The following is a 21,059-nucleotide window of genomic DNA, read 5'->3' on the forward strand; positions in this document are numbered from 1 at the left end:
TTGTCTAAATTGCCTTCCTCCTCTGATTTGGTGCCGTTGTTTTTCCAGCATGTGGTTCGTTTACATGGCATTCCAGAGAACATCGTTTCTGACAGAGGTTCCCAGTTTGTTTCGAGGTTTTGGCGAGCCTTTTGTGCTAGGATGGGCATTGATTTGTCTTTTTCCTCGGCTTTCCATCCTCAGACAAATGGCCAGACTGAACGAACCAATCAGACATTGGAAACATATCTGAGATGTTTTGTTTCTGATGATCAGGATGATTGGGTGTCCTTTTTGCCTTTGGCTGAGTTCGCCCTTAATAATCGGGCCAGCTCGGCTACTTTGGTTTCGCCGTTTTTCTGCAATTCTGGGTTCCACCCTCGTTTCTCTTCAGGGCAGGTTGAGTCTTCGGACTGTCCTGGTGTGGATACTGTGGTGGATAGGTTGCAGCAGATTTGGACTCATGTAGTGGACAATCTGACTTTGTCCCAGGAGAAGGCTCAACGTTTCGCTAACCGCAGGCGCTGTGTGGGTCCCCGACTTCGTGTTGGGGATTTGGTTTGGTTGTCATCTCGTTATATTCCTATGAAGGTTTCCTCTCCTAAATTTAAGCCTCATTTCATTGGTCCATATAGGATTTCTGAGGTTCTTAATCCTGTGTCTTTTCGTTTGACTCTTCCAGCTTCTTTTTCCATCCATAACGTGTTCCATAGGTCATTGTTGCGGAGATACGTGGCACCTGTGGTTCTATCTATTGATCCTCCTGCTCCGGTTTTGGTTGAAGGGGAATTGGAGTATATAGTGGAGAAGATTTTGGATTCTCGTATTTCGAGACGGAAACTCCAGTATCTGGTTAAGTGGAAAGGTTATGGTCTGGAAGATAATTCCTGGGTCTTTGCCTCTGATGTCCATGCTGCCGATCTGGTTCGTGCCTTTCATGTGGCTCATCCGGGTCGGCCTGGGGGCTTTGGTGAGGGTTCGGTGACCCCTCCTCAAGGGGGGGTACTGTTGTGAATTCTGTGGCCAAGCTCCCTCCTGTGGTCGTGAGTGGTACTTCGGCTGGTTCTGTCTATGAGCTTCCTTTGGTGGATGAGAGTGGTACTGCGGCTTCTGAGTTTCCTTCCTCAGGTGATGAGGTTAAGTCGTTAGGTGCTGCTCTATTTAACTCCACCTGGTGCTTTGATCCTGGCCTCCAGTCAATGTTCTAGTATTGGTCTTGCTTCCTCCTGGATCGTTCCTGTGGCCTGTCTATCCTGCATAAGCTAAGTTTTGCTTGTGTTGTTTTTGTTTGCTATTTTTTCTGTCCAGCTTGCTATATTGGTTTTTCTTGCTTGCTGGAAGCTCTGAGACGCAGAGGGAGCACCTCCGTACCGTTAGTCGGTGCGGAGGGTCTTTTTGCCCCTCTGCGTGGTTGTTTGTAGGTTTTTGTGTTGACCGCAAAGCTATCTTTCCTATCCTCGGTCTATTCAGTAAGTCGGGCCTCACTTTGCTAAATCTATTTCATCTCTGTGTTTGTGTTTTCATCTTTACTCACAGTCATTATATGTGGGGGGCTGCCTTTTCCTTTGGGGAATTTCTCTGAGGCAAGGTAGGCTTATTTTTCTATCTTCAGGGCTAGTTAGTTTCTCAGGCTGTGCCGAGTTGCATAGGGAGCGTTAGGCACAATCCATGGCTACCTCTAGTGTGGTGTGATAGGATTAGGGATTGCGGTCAGCAGAGTTCCCACGTCTCAGAGCTCGTCCTATGTTTTTGGTAATTGTCAGGTCACTTTGTGTGCTCTGAACTTCAATGTCCATTGTGGTTCTGGATTACCTGTTCATAACAGGTGTCCTTGAGGCCGATGGAGCGGAGCATAATAAGGAGGAGCTGATGATCCACAGTATCGAATGCTGCAGAGAGATCCAAGAGAATTAGCATGGAGTAGTGACCATTAGATTTAGCTGTTAGTAGGTCATTAGAGACTTTAGTGAGGGCAGTTTCAGTAGAGTGTAAAGAGCGGAAGCCAGATTGAAGAGGGTCGAGAAGAGAGTTATCTGAGAGATAGCGGGTAAGACGGGAGTGGACCAGGCGTTCAAGGAGTTTAGAGATGAAGGGAAGATTAGAGACAGGTCTATAATTAGGGGCACAGTTTTGGTCGAGGGATGGGTTTTTAAGTAATGGATGTGTGATGGCATGCTTAAATGAGGAGGGAAAGGTTGAATATTTTTGTTAGGTGAGAGGTGACAGCCGGGGAAAGGGACTGGAGGAGATGTGACGGAATGGGGTCACTGGTGCAAGTGGTCGGGCGAGAAGATGCAAGGAGCCTGATTACTTCTTCTTCTGTAACTGGTTCAAAGTCAGAGAGTGAACTAGATGCAGTGGGGGAGGGAGGACAGTGCATGGTATGAAGAGATTGGGAGATAAGTAAATCTTAATATAGACACAATTGTCAAACAGATTTGTCAAGGTTTATACCTTACTCCATTGGCCACCCACCATGGCACAGCGATAACAGGAGCTGAGCCTTTGCCATCTGCAGCTGGTGTTTGCTACTGCAAATTCAAGGATAGTAGTCACTTCCAATTGTAGCCAGTCACTTCCAACTGTAGCCAGTGTTGGACTGGGATTGCAAAGACCCACAAGTAACAATGATTTTAGGGTCCACTGTTCAGCTACATGCAAAAATAACTTGACCCTAGTACACAAATTTATTTTTGCTTCTATGTAATATTAATTTGCAGTATACATATACTGCTGTTTACGGGACCGCAGCTCCTGCAGAGCAGTGTATATACGGCGCATGTCAGGAAGAGGTTAAAACAGAAATGCACTTTCAACAAACTTGGCATAAATCTATAGTACAGGTGATTAGAAGAAACTCTGTAATGTATCTGATAAGTGGGAGAAGGAAGCAGAATTTTCTGATAAGACATTGATTCCCCCTCCTCTCCACCTCCTGGACTCATCATCTAGTGTGAAAAAGCTACTCAAGTCCATCTTGCTGATAGCAGATGGACTGCAAGTCATGTGACCTAGCCCATTATTCTCTATGGAGAGGGGGAGGGGAGGAGGAGTGTGCAGCAGAGAAGGTATTGTATGTATTAAACAGTATAACAGCACCATTATGCCCATACCTTTAGTTTAATATGTATAATCCTGATGACAGGTTCTCTTTAAGTAGTGTAGTACAGCAGTGTTCACACAGTGTGATAAAGAGGCAGTGAACCAAGAGAGTAAACGTCTTTATTTTCAAAAACTCACAAAGTAAGGTAAACGTTGTCCTCTGGATCACAGCCGGGTCATCCAAACAGTCTATATCAAAAACCATTGCCATGGGCGACTGCACCGCCGTATTCTTCTTGGGTGCATCTGAAGCCTTGTTTTCCTGGGCTCTGTGTTAACCTCACATAGGCAAGTATTGCATAGAGCCTTCTGCTCTGCCTACAAAACACTGACACCACCAAGACAAAACTGAGAGTTTAAATGGGAATCGTGGACATAGAGCCACTCCCAAAACCCAGAGTGGAGGGAGAGATTCGCCCCTCTACCAAACCTGCAAATCTCCCGAAACTAAAAGCCCATGTCGGGTATTCCTAAACATCTAACTTGGTCAAATAGTTTGACCAAATCCACACTCGCTTTTATTCTGCTTTGTAACTACAGGTGTAGCTGTCATTAGAATGCACTCCAGTGGGTTCAATATACCTCTATACGCATCCTAGGGGATACATAGCAGCCCTCGCCTATGACTCCTCTCACTGCCTCACAGTAGTTAAACGTTTCTATTACTCATGATTAACAGGAAAATGAGACATTTTAACTAACGTCAAGACGTGACAAGTCATAAAACTTTAGTCAGTAATGGCCTTTACTTTTTACTTTGCTTTTATTAGTAAAATCTTAAAGCCTCTTTATAAATCATGGTTATAGTCACATATCTCAATGTTATACAGCAGGGGTGTCAAACTGCATTCCTCGAAGGGCTGCAAACAGGTCATGTTTTCAGGATTTCCTTGTACTGCACAGGTGATAATTTAATCACCTACAGAAATAATGAGTTGGTGATTAAATTATCACCTGTGCAGTACAAGGAAATCCTGAAAACATGACCTGTTTGCAGCTCTCGAGGAATGCAGTTTGACACCCCTGTTATACAGTACATTTTGTAAATTAAAATGCAACATATAGACAGCAGATAATAAATGTAAAAAAATCTGCAAGAAGGTATTCATTTTTAGAAGTAATTTTTCCTAATTTTTAATATATAAACCTTTTATTTTGGATTCGTTGACTTACACACTTGATTAAGCATGTATGTATATTTCAGTAAGAAATAGGAAACTGCTTCTACCATCTCCGGGGTGGTTTATCTTCCAGAGAAACAAAAAATATTGTCCTACCATGTTAGCTTAGCAATCTATGTGGTGGTAAATAATCTTGTGGCAAAAATGCACAAAAGTGAATTATATTAGAGTATACCTTGATTGGAAAAGCAGAAAAAATATTTTTCTTTCTGATCACAGCTGTTTCTTCACTAAGCAAGTTACTTTTTTTTCGGGTCAGCCAGTAAAAGTATGACTTATCATTTTTCTTCTGTTTTTGTCTTTTTTTAACTTAAAAGTATTTAACATTACTTTTGGAGAATCCAAAACATCAATGGGATGTGACAGCAGAAATGTAAAGGCGATGGCTAGTGGAACCTCTCTCACCTTTCAATCTCTTGTGTTCTCCCCCAAGACCAGGGGTCCCCAACTCCAGGCCTCGAGGGCCGCCAACAGTGCAGGTTTTCAGGATTTCTTTAGTATTGCATCGGTGGTAATGTGATCATCTGCATAGGTGATGATTCCAACCCCTGTGCAATACTAAGGAAATCCTGAAAACCTGCACTGTTGGCGGCCCTCGAGGCCTGGAGTTGGGGACCACTGCCCAAGACTTTGAAGAGATACCGAGCCATTCCTGTAGAAATATCTCCACAAACACAGTAGGGCCTATTGCACAAGATTCTGAGAACTCCCAAAGATCTCTATCACCACAGAACACATGGGCTCAATTTATTTTCAACGTTTTTAAGTTTAAACAAAATATATGAAAAATGCAAAGTTGGTCTTGTAAATCTCAAATTGCAAAACAGAAAATAACACCCCCAACACAATCTTAATATATACTTACCTTGTAATGTCTTCACATCGTGTTCCGACCAGATGTGTCCGGATCCCAGAATTCCAAAAGGCGGAAGTTCACCGACCTCCACATTGGGACACCCAAGTGATTGGTGTCTCAATATGGAAACTGCTGGTGGTACCAGCCTCTTGCGCGATACCACCAGCGGAACACCACACACACACAGACACACACACTGTATACTCAGTACGCACCACACACACACACAAACACACACTGTATATGCCGTACGCAAAAAACACACACACACACACACTGTATACACCGTTCTCAGCCTCTTGTGTGGTTCCACCAGCAGAACACTGTCGCGAACACGCTGCCTCTGGGATCAGCCGAATGATTCACTGACCGCCACCATCTTTGTACAGGAGGAGCGCATAGCACATGGGGTAGACAGGTCAAAGAAGAGACAGGAGAACTCAGCACATGGGGAAAGAGAGAGTGGATAGGTGGGTGAGCACATGGAGGGAGATTCTCAACGCTGCAAAGCCTGCCCCCATCGTGACATTACCGCCCTCCCAATGCGATAACATCGGGCCTCCATCTAGTAACTTATATTTGGCATACAAGTCTACACTTGGTTTTCCTTTTTATTGATAGCCAGGATCATAAGTCATGGTGAAAACAATAGTGAGATATGAAAAATGGAAGTACAATTAAGAGATTAAAAAATAAAAGGACTAATCCAAGAGAGGAAAAATAAGTAAGGAGGAGTTAAGAACCAAGAGATAGTTGAATAGTTGGATGTACAGAAAGGTGCTAAAAATACAAACATAGGTGATTAATCATCTGAGGAACATCTGGTAAATTTACATTGGATCAGTTAAAGAACATCAGGACAATTTACAATGGGTCAACATCTATTGCACAAGCAAACAGTGTCTGAAAGCAGAATGAAGTACTAAATAACTTCTATGACAATAATCACAGCAGGTCCATTTGAAGCCTTCAACCCGTGACTAGATGCGGTCAGTTTATTCATGAGCGCACACAGACCTGTGTATGGACTCGGCAGAAAAATCATACACAGCTTTGTGCTTGCTCGTGCATAAGTTGAGTGCTTTTGCCCCACAGATTGACAATTGGTTTGGCTTTCAGGACCCCAGGGTCAAATTGATCAAAAGTGGGTAAAAGGGACCACAGCATATCAAAAATCATTTAATAGTTCAGCTTTAGTCCATCATTTGATAATATAAATATTCTTTCCTCCTCCTAGCAATTTGTGTACCACATGCCCAATGGTGACAGCTAAAAATCAAGAGAAATTGACAAATTGTTACATTATACATTGAGCTTTAGCAATTCATAAATTGAAGATGATGTTTTTCAGGAGGGAACATGCAGCAGTGTGGAAAGTTGTGTTTGGAATAAACAACTTGGATCATCCATCTGATTTTATGCAGACGCGCCTGGTTAAGACCATTATCCTTCATCCTCGTTACAACAGAGCTGTAGTGGATTATGATATTAGCATAGTGGAATTAAATGAAGACATTGTGGAAACCAGCTATGTAAGACCTGTCTGCCTTCCATCCAAGGGACAGTTGGTTGAACCAGATACATACTGTTATATTACAGGTTGGGGTCACATGGGAAACAAAAGTAAGTATGAATTCTTTCTAATATCATACCCATGCATTTTTTTTAAAAAAAGTAACCAGGGTGTTTAAAAGGAGAACACCCTCCCGTGAAATTTCCATATTACTATCCATATTTAAAGCAAATCTGACTAATGTCATACTGACCACGAGGCCCTGTACTATGCCAATACCTTCTGTGTTAAAATCATATGGAAAACTTTTTAAAGTAAAAATCAAAATGCCACAATTGGGGTTTTTTGGTCATCCCAACTTCACCCCCCCCCCCCCCCTCCAAGAAAATGCAATAAAGAACAATCACAAAAAATGTCATACCAATGGTACCAACAAAAACACTAACCTGCCACTCAAAACACAAGCCCCCATATTGCTTCAATATAAATATATATATTATTCTCAGAAAATTGCGATACAAACTAAATATTTTTTTTACAAAGTTCAGAATTTTTTACAATCAGTAAAATAATAAAAATATATACAAGTTTGGCATCTCTATAAGGCTAGGTTCACATTGCATTAATGGGTTAACGCTAACGGACAGAGTTGCACGGCGAAAATGTCACAATTAACGCCGTGCAACGGGTCCGTTAGAGCACCCATTGACAGCAATGTTATTTCTGCCTGTAGCGCATCGCTAGCGCATGCCATTTTCGGCACGCGCTAGCGATGTTCCGTTCTTTTGTGACGGACCTCGGACGCTGCTTGCAGCGTCCGAGGCGTGTCCGAGGTCCGTCCCTCACTAGCGCAGATCGGGGATCTGCGCTAGAGGGGACGTCGAACGCGGACCAAAAAGAAACATTGTGTTAGCGCAATCTGCTAGCGCTATGCGCTTAACGGATTGCCCTAACGCAATGTGAACCTAGCCTAATAGTAATGATCTGCAAAATTGTTTCCAGGTCATTTTTGCAGCACATTGCATGCCGTAAAGAAACAAAGCAGAGTACAATGGTGGAATTCCAATGTGTCGCACCATTTTATTCAACTTGGAATTTATTTTTTTTCTAATTTTTCTGTACATTACATGGTAAAGTGAATGGAGTGACTGAAAACTGTAATTTATCCTGCAAAAGACAAGCAGAAAAACTTTTTAAAAAGTATTGGAGGAAGGGGAGGAAAAAATGTGCAAAAACAAAAAATGGCTAGGACTAGAAGGAGTTAAGGAAAATTATATATTAGTTGTCAGACTTCACCCTATACTTGACATTTCTGTGTTGTTCAGCATAGCTTACTATAAATATATTGTAAGGGTTCACTATCTCTCATAGGCATTAGGCCTTAGGCAACGTTCCTCGCAGGCAATGCAGCTTTGGTCCTATCACATGCAGTTTTTTTTGCTTTTCACAGGTTGCAAAGCAAACTCAAACATAAATCCCTAGCCTTGTCCAGGCGCTAACTAAGCAGAACCAACCCTGGCTAGTCATACATGGCTGAGCTAGCCCCAGCTCGTTCACACAAAACCTCTATTGTCAATAGGAACCACTGATACTTGCCGTTCTCTGCACACGGCCTGTGCAAACTCTTCTCAGAGAGGGATTTTGTCATGTCTCTCTCTTCAGCTACAAGACACTCCAGTCTGGTCATCTTCCCTGAGCTGACTGCCTAAGGTGAACAACTAGTCAGGTGATCTAATCAGAACCTGTAGAGTTACGATTTAACCCTAGCCTACCTGGCTTTGATAGAGTAGTTTTTTCATTCTTTATTTTACTAGGGTTGTCCCCTAAAATAAAAAAAATCCAATGCTCACGTCCTTACCCGATGCTGCTCCTCAACACTGTGTCCTTGGATTTTTTTAAAGGATGAAACTAAACATGGCAGATAGCTGCATGAAGCTGAAACTTTAACCACTGTGATGGCCATTGAATTGAGTCTTAGTGAGAAATGGATTTTCAGAAGAACCCATTATTTTGTGGACCTTTCATATTTGTTTTGTGCTTGTTTCCTAACCATCATGTGAAACTCATTTGCCCGGAAGATTCCAAAAAATAAATGTCATTACTTATATATCTCATCTCCTCCAATAAAAAACACTGACAGATAGATGGATGTTAAATTTATGTGTCATGTTAATGTAAAGGCCGATTTCATTAAACTTCTTAAGATTTTCTTAATGTTGGTTGAGTAGTTCTTAAAGCAAACACAGAGTTCGATTACTAACAGACCTTCCAGAAAATGAAAATCAAATGCTATTCTGCAAAAGTATTTTGTCTTGATTTAGTGCAAAGCTGCCATAGATACATCACGTCACTTCAGTTTATTTTACTTTAACCTTTTGCCTCCTCTCTCTGATCAGTGCCATTTAAACTTCAGGAAGGAGAAGTGCGCATCATATCTTTGGACCACTGTCGGACATATTTTGACACAATCACATCCAGGATGTTGTGCGCTGGTTATGAATCTGGCACAGTGGATTCTTGTATGGTAAGTCATACTGTTTTTTGTATAGGTAAACTTGGACATTTTAATGTAAATCCACTGTAATCTGATTACATGGTTCAGATGTAAAATTGTAAAGATGTCTTCACTTCATGTAAACTGATGAGCAAACCCGTGGATGTTTGGTTTGCTGGGTTCAGCCAGACTTTTTACAAAATCCAGTTCGGGACCCAAACACGAACCCTATATAAGTCAATGGGGACCCAAACTTCAGTGCTGAAAAATGACTGGAAAATGGTCAGAGTAAGGGATAGGGGGTTGCAAAAGGAATACAAATGGGGGTAAGAGCAGGACAATTGCCCTGCAAACAAACGTGGATAAGGATATAACTTAAAGGAGTTATGTCACCAATAGCAATCATGGTAAAATCGGAAGTAAATGTAAGTAAATGAATAACAAAAATTGTAACAGAGCTCTCACAGAGACTGAGGCTTGCTACCACCATTCCAGTTAAAAAATTCACCCACAGAGCATGGGGCACAGTACACCTACAGAAGTAGTTTACAAATTTCAACCACAGAGCATAGGACACAGTACTCACCGGAGTTCCAAAATGTCAGCTCCAGTAACGTACGTTACACATGCTGCCTATGAAAAGCTGGCAGTATGATCTTGTATTTAGCTGGCTGTTCGCTGCTACCGGCAGTTCAGTTAAAAATTTCAGCCACAGAGCAAAATATTAAGATTTGACAGTCCTCAGTAGTTTAAACCTTTTAATGGCTAATTGAAAAGATGGTAACAAATTGCAAGCTTTCAAGACTACTCAGGTCTCTTCATCACACTTTTCAGATTTTGTGTTATTTTGTGCCTGATGAAGAGAACAACAAATGCTACCTTTCCACCAGATAGATACAGATGGTTTCCGAAAGCTGATGGCCGTCGCAGTCCCCTCAGTAAAAATTGTCCAGTCGCCATTACTTTTCTAAGAATGCTGTGCCTGCGCTACACCAGCATGTCTCAGACAACATCACCCATTCCTTGACTAAATCTCTGTCTGCCAGGGTGCATTTCACCACAGACACTTGAACGAGTAAGCATGGTCAAGGGCATTACATCTCTCTGACTGGGCACTGGGTGACTCTGGTGGCCGTGGGGGCAGGTGCTGCTCCACAAGTCTTGGAATCCCCAAGGCTTGCAGGACAAACCTCTACATTTAACACTTCCTGCACTGCTTCTGCCTCCTCCTCTATCTCCTCTATGCTCTTCACCTGTGCCTCTGCTTTAATGAGACAAGGGTTACAACAGTGCAGAACGAATCCCCACCACCTTCATACTGCACAGCCAGGGCTCACTACAATCAGGCAGTATTAAAATTAATATGCCTTGGAGATCGCAGTCATACAGCTGAATAGTTGTGGGCAGCTCTCCAGGCTGAGTTTGATTTATGGCTGTCTCCACTGAACCTGCATCCAGGGAAGGCTATGTCCGATAACGGTGCAAACCTGGTGGCAGCCCTACAGGGAGGCAAGCCTACACACGTGCCTTGCATGGCTCAGGTCCTCGACCTGGTGGTTGTTATGAAAGGCAATTCAGTACCACAATGGACATAGCGGTCAGAGCACATACAGTGATCTGACAATAACCCAAAATCATAGAACGAGCTCTGAGACGTGGGAACTCTGCAGACCGCAATCCCTAATCCTCTCCAAACAACACTAGAGGCAGCCGTGGATTGCGCCTAACTCTGCCTATGCAACTCGGCACAGCCTGAGAAACTAACTAGCCTGAAGATAGAAAATATATTTCAAAAACCTGACCTGCACATCCAAACATAGACTAAGTGTGAACAGGTGCTGAACCCAGAGTCGCCAACTCGTATATAGTTAAGTAAATAGGGCAGCACACTGCAGCGCCAAAACATGCAAACTTGAAAACACGAAATTTGAACTGCATTACTGCACTAGAAATATGAAAAATTAGAGCTTTTAGCGCATAAAAATGGCCAATTTTATGTGTACCTCGTAGCCACTTTACGGCATCTCTCTTATACGAGGTCCTACGCTTGACCTACCTACCTGAGGTAGGTCAAGCGTAGGACCTCGTATAAGAGAGATGCCGTAAAGTGGCTACGAGGTACACATAAAATTGGCCATTTTTATGCGGTAAAAGCTCTCATTTTTCATATTTCTAGTGCAGTAATGCAGTTCAAATTTCGTGTTTTCAAGTTTGCATGTTTTGGCGCTGCAGTGTGCTGCCCTATTTACTTGAAGATAGAGAATAAGCCTACCTTGCCTCAGAGAAATACCCCAAAGGAAAAGGCAGCCCCCCACATATAATGACTGTGAGTTAAGATGAAAAGACAAACATAGAGATGAAATAGATTCAGCAAAGTGAGGCCCGACTTTCTTAACAGAGCGAGGATAGAAAAGGTAACTTTGCGGTCTACACAAAACCCTAAAGAAAACCACGCAAAGGGGGCAAAAAGACCCTCCGTACCGAACTAACGGCACGGAGGTACACCCTTTGCGTCCCAGAGCTTCCAGCAACAAAATAGACAAGCTGGACAGAAAAAATAGCAAACAAATAGCAAAGAAGAACTTAGCTATGCAGAGCAGCAGGCCACAGGAATGATCCAGGGAAAAGCAACTCCAACACTGGAACATTGACAGGAAGCCAGGATCAAAGCATTAGGTGGAGTTAAGTAGAGAAGCACCTAACGACCTCACCAGATCACCTGAGGGAGGAAACTCAGAAGCCGCAGTACCACTTCCCTCCACCAACAGAAGCTCACAGAGAGAATCAGCCGAAGTACCACTTGTGACCACAGGAGGGAGCTCTGCCACAGAATTCACAACAGTACCCCCCCCTTGAGGAGGGGTCACCGAACCCTCACCAGAGCCCCCAGGCCGACCAGGATGAGCCACATGAAAGGCACAAACAAGATCGGGAGCATGGACATCAGAAGCAAAAACCCAGGAATTATCTTCCTGAGCATAACCCTTCCATTTAACCAGATACTGGAGTTTCCGTCTAAAAACACGAGAATCCAAAATCTTCTCCACAATATACTCCAATTCCCCCTCCACCAAAACCGGGGCAGGAGGATCAACAGATGGAACCATAGGTGCCACGCATCTCCGCAACAATGACCTATGGAATACGTTATGTATGGAAAAAGAATCTGGAAGGGTCAGACGAAAAGACACAGGATTAAGAACCTCAGAAATCCTATACGGACCAATGAAACGAGGTTTAAACTTAGGAGAGGAAACCTTCATAGGAATATGACGAGAAGATAACCAAACCAGATCCCCAACACGAAGTCGGGGACCCACACGGCGTCTGCGATTAGCGAAACGTTGAGCCTTCTCCTGGGACAAGGTCAAATTGTCCACTACATGAGTCCAAATCTGCTGCAACCTGTCCACCACAGTATCCACACCAGGATAGTCCGAAGACTCAACCTGTCCTGAAGAGAAACGAGGATGGAACCCAGAATTGCAGAAAAATGGCGAAACCAAGGTAGCCGAGCTGGCCCGATTATTAAGGGCGAACTCAGCCAAAGGCAAAAAGGACACCCAGTCATCCTGATCGGCAGAAACAAAGCATCTCAGATATGTTTCCAAGGTCTGATTGGTTCGTTCGGTCTGGCCATTAGTCTGAGGATGGAAAGCCGAGGAAAAAGACAAGTCAATGCCCATCCTACCACAAAAGGCCCGCCAAAACCCCGAAACAAACTGGGAACCTCTGTCAGAAACGATATTCTCTGGAATGCCATGTAAACGAACCACATGCTGGAAGAACAATGGCACCAAATCAGAGGAGGAAGGCAATTTAGACAAGGGTACCAGATGGACCATCTTAGAAAAGCGATCACAGACCACCCAAATGACTGACATCTTTTGAGAAACGGGAAGATCAGAAATATAATCCATAGAGATATGTGTCCAAGGCCTCTTCGGGACCGGCAAGGGCAAAAGCAACCCACTGGCACGAGAACAGCAGGGCTTAGCCCGAGCACAAATCCCACAGGACTGCACAAAAACACGCACATCCCGCGACAGAGACGGCCACCAAAAGGATCTAGCCACCAACTCTCTGGTACCAAAGATTCCAGGATGACCAGCCAACACCGAACAATGAACCTCAGAAATAACTTTATTGGTCCACCTATCAGGGACAAACAGTGTCTCCGCTGGACAACGATCAGGTTTATTAGCCTGAAATTTTTGCAGCACCCGCCGCAAATCAGGGGAGATGGCAGACACAATTACTCCTTCCTTGAGGATACCCGCCGGCTCAGACAAACCCGGAGAGTCGGGCACAAAACTCCTAGACAGAGCATCCGCCTTCACATTTTTACAGCCCGGAAGGTACGAAATCACAAAGTCAAAACGGGCAAAAAACAGCGACCAACGAGCCTGTCTAGGATTCAACCGCTTAGCAGACTCAAGATAAGTCAAGTTCTTATGATCAGTCAATACCACCACGCGATGCTTAGCTCCTTCAAGCCAATGACGCCACTCCTCGAATGCCCACTTCATGGCCAGCAACTCTCGGTTGCCCACAACATAATTTCGCTCAGCAGGCGAAAACTTCCTGGAAAAAAAAGCGCATGGTTTCATCACTGAGCAATCAGAACCTCTCTGCGACAAAACAGCCCCTGCTCCAATCTCAGAAGCATCAACCTCGACCTGGAATGGAAGAGAAACATCTGGTTGACACAACACAGGGGCAGAAGAAAAACGACGCTTCAAGTCTTGAAAAGCTTCCACAGCAGCAGAAGACCAATTGACCAAATCAGCACCCTTCTTGGTCAAATCGGTCAATGGTTTGGCAATGCTAGAAAAAGTGCAGATGAAGCGACGATAAAAATTAGCAAAGCCCAGGAACTTTTGCAGACTTTTCAGAGATGTCGGCTGAGTCCAATCATGGATGGCTTGGACCTTAACAGGATCCATCTCGATAGTAGAAGGGGAAAAGATGAACCCCAAAAATGAAACCTTCTGCACACCAAAGAGACACTTTGATCCCTTCACAAACAAAGAATTAGCACGCAGGACCTGAAAAACACTAAATAAAAAGGCCCATATGGCCGGTGTAAAATAAAAGACAAAACAACGGATTACTCTGAAGCGGCAGGTATAAAAAAGCAAAATCTGTCCAATTTTGCTTAATTTAAGTAACCCGATGTATCGCCTTTATATTCTTTTCTTTCTTTACTATGTTCCCCTCCACAACGTCACTCCTTCATCTTGTAGCTCAACATATATCCGATATTATCTTTAAATATTGCTCCATTACTCAACCAACTTATTTGTTTTTTTGCAGGGAGACAGTGGTGGACCTCTGGTGTGTGAACAGTCAAAGGGACAGTGGACACTGTTTGGTCTAACGTCCTGGGGATCTGTATGCTTTTCCAAAGTTCTAGGACCAGGCGTCTACAGTAACGTGTCACATTTTGTGGGCTGGATTGAAAGACAAATCTACATTCACAGCTATTTAATCAACTAAAGAATATATAACTGATTCACACAATGAGAGACTAGTGAGAAGAAGCCTTAACCTCAATGGAGGTTTTTATGTGTTGAGATATTTGTTGTGTGTACCAATGAAAAATCTATATTTTTTTTGGTTTTCAATATTAGATATTTTAGTCAAAAACTTTTTGGACTTTTGTACATATCTGTTCACAGTTTTGTTTTATCTGTGTGATCATTCCTAAATGACCTCAGATTTCAGGAAATGTATTTTATTGTTGGTCATAGGGACAGGCAGGCTGAATATATATATATATATATATATATATATATATATATATACAGTGGGGCAAAAAAGTATTTAGTCAGTCAGCAATAGTGCAAGTTCCACCACTTAAAAAGATGAGAGGCGTCTGTAATTTACATCATAGGTAGACCTCAACTATGGGAGACAAACTGAGAAAAAAAAATCCAGAAAATCACATTGTCTGTTTTTTTTAACAATTTATTTGCATATTATGGTGGAAAATAAGTATTTGGTCAGAAACAAACAATCAAGATTTCTGGCTCTCACAGACCTGTAACTTCTTCTTTAAGAGTCTCCTCTTTCCTCCACTCATTACCTGTAGTAATGGCACCTGTTTAAACTTGTTATCAGTATAAAGACACCTGTGCACACCCTCAAACAGTCTGACTCCAAACTCCACTATAGTGAAGACCAAAGAGCTGTCAAAGGACACCAGAAACAAAATTGTAGCCCTGCACCAGGCTGGGAAGACTGAATCTGCAATAGCCAACCAGCTTGGAGTGAAGAAATCAACAGTGGGAGCAATAATTAGAAAATGAAAGACATACAAGACCACTGATAATCTCCCTCGATCTGGGGCTCCACGCAAAATCCCACCCCGTGGGGTCAGAATGATCACAAGAACAGTGAGCAAAAATCCCAGAACCACGCGGGGGGACCTAGTGAATGAACTGCAGAGAGCTGGGACCAATGTAACAAGGCCTACCATAAGTAACACACTACGCCACCATGGACTCAGATCCTGCAGTGCCAGACGTGTCCCACTGCTTAAGCCAGTACATGTCCGGGCCCGTCTGAAGTGTGCTAGAGAGCATTTGGATGATCCAGAGGAGTTTTGGGAGAATGTCCTATGGTCTGATGAAACCAAACTGGAACTGTTTGGTAGAAACACAACTTGTTGTGTTTGGAGGAAAAAGAATACTGAGTTGCATCCATCAAACACCATACCTACTGTAAAGCATGGTGGTGGAAACATCATGCTTTGGGGCTGTTTCTCTGCAAAGGGGCCAGGACGACTGATCCGGGTACATGAAAGAATGAATGGGGCCATGTATCGTGAGATTTTGAGTGCAAACCTCCTTCCATCAGCAAGGGCATTGAAGATGAAACGTGGCTGGGTCTTTCAACATGACAATGATCCAAAGCACACCGCCAGGGCAACGAAAGAGTGGCTTCGTAAGAAGCATTTCAAGGTCCTGGAGTGGCCTAGCCAGTCTCCAGATCTCAACCCTATAGAAAACCTTTGGAAGGAGTTGAAAGTCTGTATTGCCAAGCGAAAAGCCAAAAACATCACTGCTCTAGAGGAGATCTGCATGGAGGAATGGGCCAACATACCAACAACAGTGTGTGGCAACCTTGTGAAAACTTACAGAAAACGTTTGACCTCTGTCATTGCCAACAAAGGATATATTACAAAGTATTGAGATGAAATTTTGTTTCTGACCAAATACTTATTTTCCACCATAATATGCAAATAAATTGTTAAAAAAACAGACAATGTGATTTTCTGGATTTTTTTTTCTCAGTTTGTCTCCCATAGTTGAGGTCTACCTATGATGTAAATTACAGACGCCTCTCATCTTTTTAAGTGGTGGAACTTGCACTATTGCTGACTGACTAAATACTTTTTTGCCCCACTGTATATATATATATATATATATATATATATATATGTAGTACAGACCAAAAGTTTGGACACAACTTCTCATTTATTTAAAGATTTTTCTGTATTTTCAAGACTATGAAATGGTAAATTCACACTGAAGGCATCAAAACTATGAATTAACACATGTGGAATTATATACTTAACAAAAAAGTGTGAAACAACTGAAAATATGTCTTATATTCTAGGTTCTTCAAAGTAGCCACCTTTTGCTTTGATGACTGCTTTGCACACTCTTGGCATTCTCTTGATGAGCTTCAAGAGTTAAGGTACCTTCACACATAACGATTTCGTTAACGATATCGTTGCAACGTCACGCTTTTTGTGACGTAGCAACGATCCCGCTAACGATCTCGTTGTGTGTGACAGCGACCAACGATCAGGTCCCTGCTGGGAGATCGTTGGTCGCTTGGGAATGATCAGGACCTTTTTTAGGACGCTGATCACCCGCTGTCATCGCTGAATCGGCTTGTGTGATGCCGATCCAGCGATGTGTTCACTTGTAACCAGGGTAAATATCGGGTTACTAAGCGCGGCCCTGCACTTAGGGTATGTGTCCACGTTCAGGATTGCATCAGGATTTGGTCAGGATTTTCCATCAGTTTTTGTAAGCCAAAACCAGGAGTGGGTGATAAATGCAGAAGTGGTGCGTATGTTTCTATTATACTTTTCCGCTAATTGTTCCACTCCTGGTTTTGGCTTACAAATACTGATGAAAAATCCTGACCAAATACTGATGCAATCCTGAACGTGGACACATACCCTTAGTAACCCGATGTTTACCCTGGTTACCCGGCTGCTGCAGGGGGACTTCGGCATCGTTGAAGACAGTTTCAACGATGCCGAAGTCTTTCCCCTGATCGTGTGACAGCTCCCTAGCGACCACACAACGACTTACCAACGATCATGGCCAGGTCGTATCGCTGGTCGTGATCGTTGGTAAGTCGATTAGTGTAACGGTACCTGTAGTCACTGGGAATGGTCTTCCAACAATCTTGCAGGAGTTCTCAGAGATGCTTAGCACTTGTTGGCCCTTTTGCCTTCACTCTGCGGTCCAGCTCACCCCCAAACCATCTCGATTGGGTTCAGGTCTGGTGACTGTGGAGGCCAGGTCATCTCGCGTAGCACCCCATCACTCTTCTTCTGGGTCAAATAGCCATTACATAGCCTGGAGGTGTGTTTTAGGTCATTGTCCTGTTGAAAAATAAATGATGGTCCAAGTAAACGCAAACCGGATGGAATAGCATGCCGCTACAAGATGCTGTGGCAGCCATGCTGGTTCAGTATGCCTTCAATTTTGAATAAATCCCCAGCAGTGTCACCAGCAAAGCACCCCCACACCTTCACTCCTCCTCCTCCTCCATGCTTCACTGTGGGAACCAGGCATGTAGAGTCCATCCGTTCACCTTTTCTGCGTCGCACAAAGACATGGTGGTTGGAACCAAAGATCTTAAATTTGGACTCTTCAGACCAAAGCACAGATTTCCTCTGGTCTAATGTCCATTCCTTATGTTCTTTAGCCCAAACAAGTCTCTTCTCCTTGTTGCCTGTCCTTAGCAGTGGTTTCTTAGCAGCTATTTTACTATGAAGGCCTGCTGCACAAAGTCTTCTCTTAACAGTTGTTGTAGAGATGTGTCTGCTGCTAGAACTCTGTGTGGCATTGACCTGGTCTCTAATCTGAGCTGCTGTTAACCTGCGATTTCTGAGGCTGGTGACTCGGATAAACTTATCCTCAGAAGCAGAGGTGACTCTTGGTCTTCCTTTCCTGGGGCGGTCATCATGTGAGCCAGTTTCTTTGTAGCGCTTGATGGTTTTTGCAAGTGCACTTGGGGACACTTTCAAAGTTTTCCCAATTTTTCAGACTGACTGACCTTCATTTCTTAAAGTAATGATGGCCACTCATTTTTCTTTACTTAGCTGTGTGTCCACCAGACTTCTGCACAACACAACTGATGGTCCCAAACCCCATTTATAAGGCAAGAAATCCCACTTATTAAACCTGACAGGGCACACCTGTGAAGTGAAAACCATTCGCGGTGACTACCTCTTGAAGCTCATCAAGAGAATGCCAAGAGTGTGCAAAGCAGCCATCAAAGCAAAAGGTGGCTACTTTGAAGAACCTAGAATATAAGACATATTTTCAGTTGTTGCACACTTTTTTGTTAAGTATATAATTCCACATGTGTTAATTCATAGTTTTGATGCCTTTAGTGTGAATGTGTCAATTTTCAGTCATGAAAATACAGAAAAATCTTTAAATGAGAAGGTGTGTCTAAACTTTCGGTCTGTACTATATATATATATATATATATATATATATATATATATATATAAAATATTATATTTATACATATAGATATGGGCAATGTCTACTTAATTTTAGATTTAGGCAAATTAGGATTTTTTAGAACATATTAACAAACCTTCCTTAAATGCAGTTGTTTGTCAAAGTAAGCTTGAATAATAGAAATATGAGCTACAATGGAAGAAAGTTTCCTGGTCGCTATGTCTACATCAGTGCTCTATACCCTGTGGCTCTCCAGCTGTTGCAGAACTATTACTCCCAGCATGCCTGGACTGCCAATCTTATATATTAGCAATGGTGACGCCAAACACTTTGGCGTATCAAAAAATAAATATAATTTATCAATTTAGACTTATTGCCAAGATTTGAGGTTTACAATTGAAAGCATTCCTTGTTTTATTTGTCATAGTATTGCATTATCTCATTTTTCCCCATTTTTTCCTCATTCCTTATAATGCACAAAAAATGAACAAATTGTCCTTTGTACATTTAAATAAGTGGCTACCAAACATCTTGTGGATGGGGGAATTGGGCACTGCTTCATTTCTAGCCAGTCACCAATTGAGCTGGTATGATCTACTATGTCATGGATTGAGCAGAGAATATCACCGCCAGGAATTATTTATAACCATTATGGTTCATGTAATCAAGAGCAGAAGGCAAATTGCATGGTGTCAAATTTGTAACATGAAAAAAGAGAAAAAATGTCACGGTTCACACATAGCAGTTCTACACTGATTGTTCGGCCACCAGCTTTCTCTCCTGAACCCCCTTACACATGATTGCTTGGTCCATGTGTTTTCAATGAATGTGAGTGAAAGCTCCTGTCAAACACTTCTTCCCTCTCATAAAAAAAAAATAATTGAATTTTTAAATTCAAACTGGTTGATCTTATATTTACCAAAATATCATCTGTTGGGGGAAGATTAGGGGTACACATAATAGAAAAATCCAGTAACATGAATCCTTAACCCCTTCCCGACCTGTGACGCCACGTAGGAGTCATGAAAGTCGGTGCCTTTGACGCCTAAGTGGCGTCATGGCAGGATCGTGTCCCTGCAGATCGGGTGAAAGGGTTAACTGAAATTTCACCTGACCTGCAGGGACAGGGGGAGTGGCACTTGAGTCCAGGGGGGTGGCTTGGCCCCCCCTCATGGCTACGATCGCTCTGATTGGCTGTTGAAAGTGATATTTCACTTTCACTTTCAATCAGAGCAATCATAATATTTCACAGTGAAAATTGGTGAAATATTATAATTCAGCCATGGCCGATGCTGCAATATCATCGGCCATTGCTGGAGACCACGGTCTGCCCCCGCAACCAATCTCCTCCCCTCCATCCTCCGTCCTGTCCTCTGCTCCCCTCCGTCCTCCTGTCCGCTCCCCCTATGCTCTTAGGGGTGTGTTGGGGTTAGGGTTAGTCTTGTGGTTAGGGTTATGGTTGGGATTAGGGTTAGGGGTGTGTTGGGATTAGGGTTGTGGTTAGAGATGTGTTGGGGTTAGGGTTGTGATGAGGGTCATGGTTAGAGTTGGGATTAGGGTTAGGGATATGTTGGAGTTAGAATTGAGGGGTTTCAACTGTTTAGGCACATCAGGGTGTCTCCAAACGCGACATGGCGCCACTATTGATTCCAGCCAATCTTGCTTTCAAAAAGTCAACTGGTGCTCCCTTCCTTCTGAACCCCGACATGTGCCCAAACAGTGGTTTACCCCCACATATGGGGTACGAGCATACTCAGGGCAAACTGTACAACAACTTTTGGGGTCCAATTTCTTCTATCACCCTTGTAAAAATAAAAAATTGCGGGCTAAAAAATCATTTTTGAGGAAAGAAAAATGATTTTTTTTATTTTCACGGCTCTGCGTTATAAACTTTTGTGAATCACTTGTGGGTTCAAAGTGTTCACCACACATCTAGATACGTTCTTTGGGGGTCTAGTTTCCAAAATGGGGTCACTTGTGGGGGGTTTCTACTGTTTAGGCACATCAGGGGCTCTGCAAATGCAACGTGACGCCCGCAGACCATTCCATCAAAGTCTGCATTTCAAAACGTCACTACTTCTCTTCCGAGCCCTGACGTGTGCCCAAACAGTGGTTTCCCCCCACATATGGGGTAGCAGCGTACTCAGGACAAACTGGACAGCTTTTGGTGTCCAATTTCTCCTGTTACCTTTGTGAAAATAAAAAATTGCGG

At 43.0% G+C, this 21,059-nt stretch overlaps 1 protein-coding gene across 1 annotated transcript in view; it reads left to right on the forward strand.

Annotated features, from left to right (window-relative positions):
* The window catches only part of CORIN (corin, serine peptidase), a 649,735-nt gene extending 634,845 nt beyond the window's left edge, over nt 1-14,890 (forward strand). Inside the window, exons 20-22 of the mRNA XM_069744507.1 lie at nt 6,470-6,741; nt 9,028-9,155; nt 14,442-14,890. Of these exons, the coding sequence (XP_069600608.1) occupies nt 6,470-6,741; nt 9,028-9,155; nt 14,442-14,624 (583 nt within the window). The 3' untranslated portion in view covers nt 14,625-14,890. The remainder of the gene's footprint in view (nt 1-6,469; nt 6,742-9,027; nt 9,156-14,441) is intronic.
* Nucleotides 14,891-21,059: the final 6,169 nt, after the last annotated feature.

Source organism: Ranitomeya imitator, chromosome 1 (genome assembly GCF_032444005.1).
Source record: "Ranitomeya imitator isolate aRanImi1 chromosome 1, aRanImi1.pri, whole genome shotgun sequence".
Taxonomy (NCBI): domain Eukaryota; kingdom Metazoa; phylum Chordata; class Amphibia; order Anura; family Dendrobatidae; genus Ranitomeya; species Ranitomeya imitator.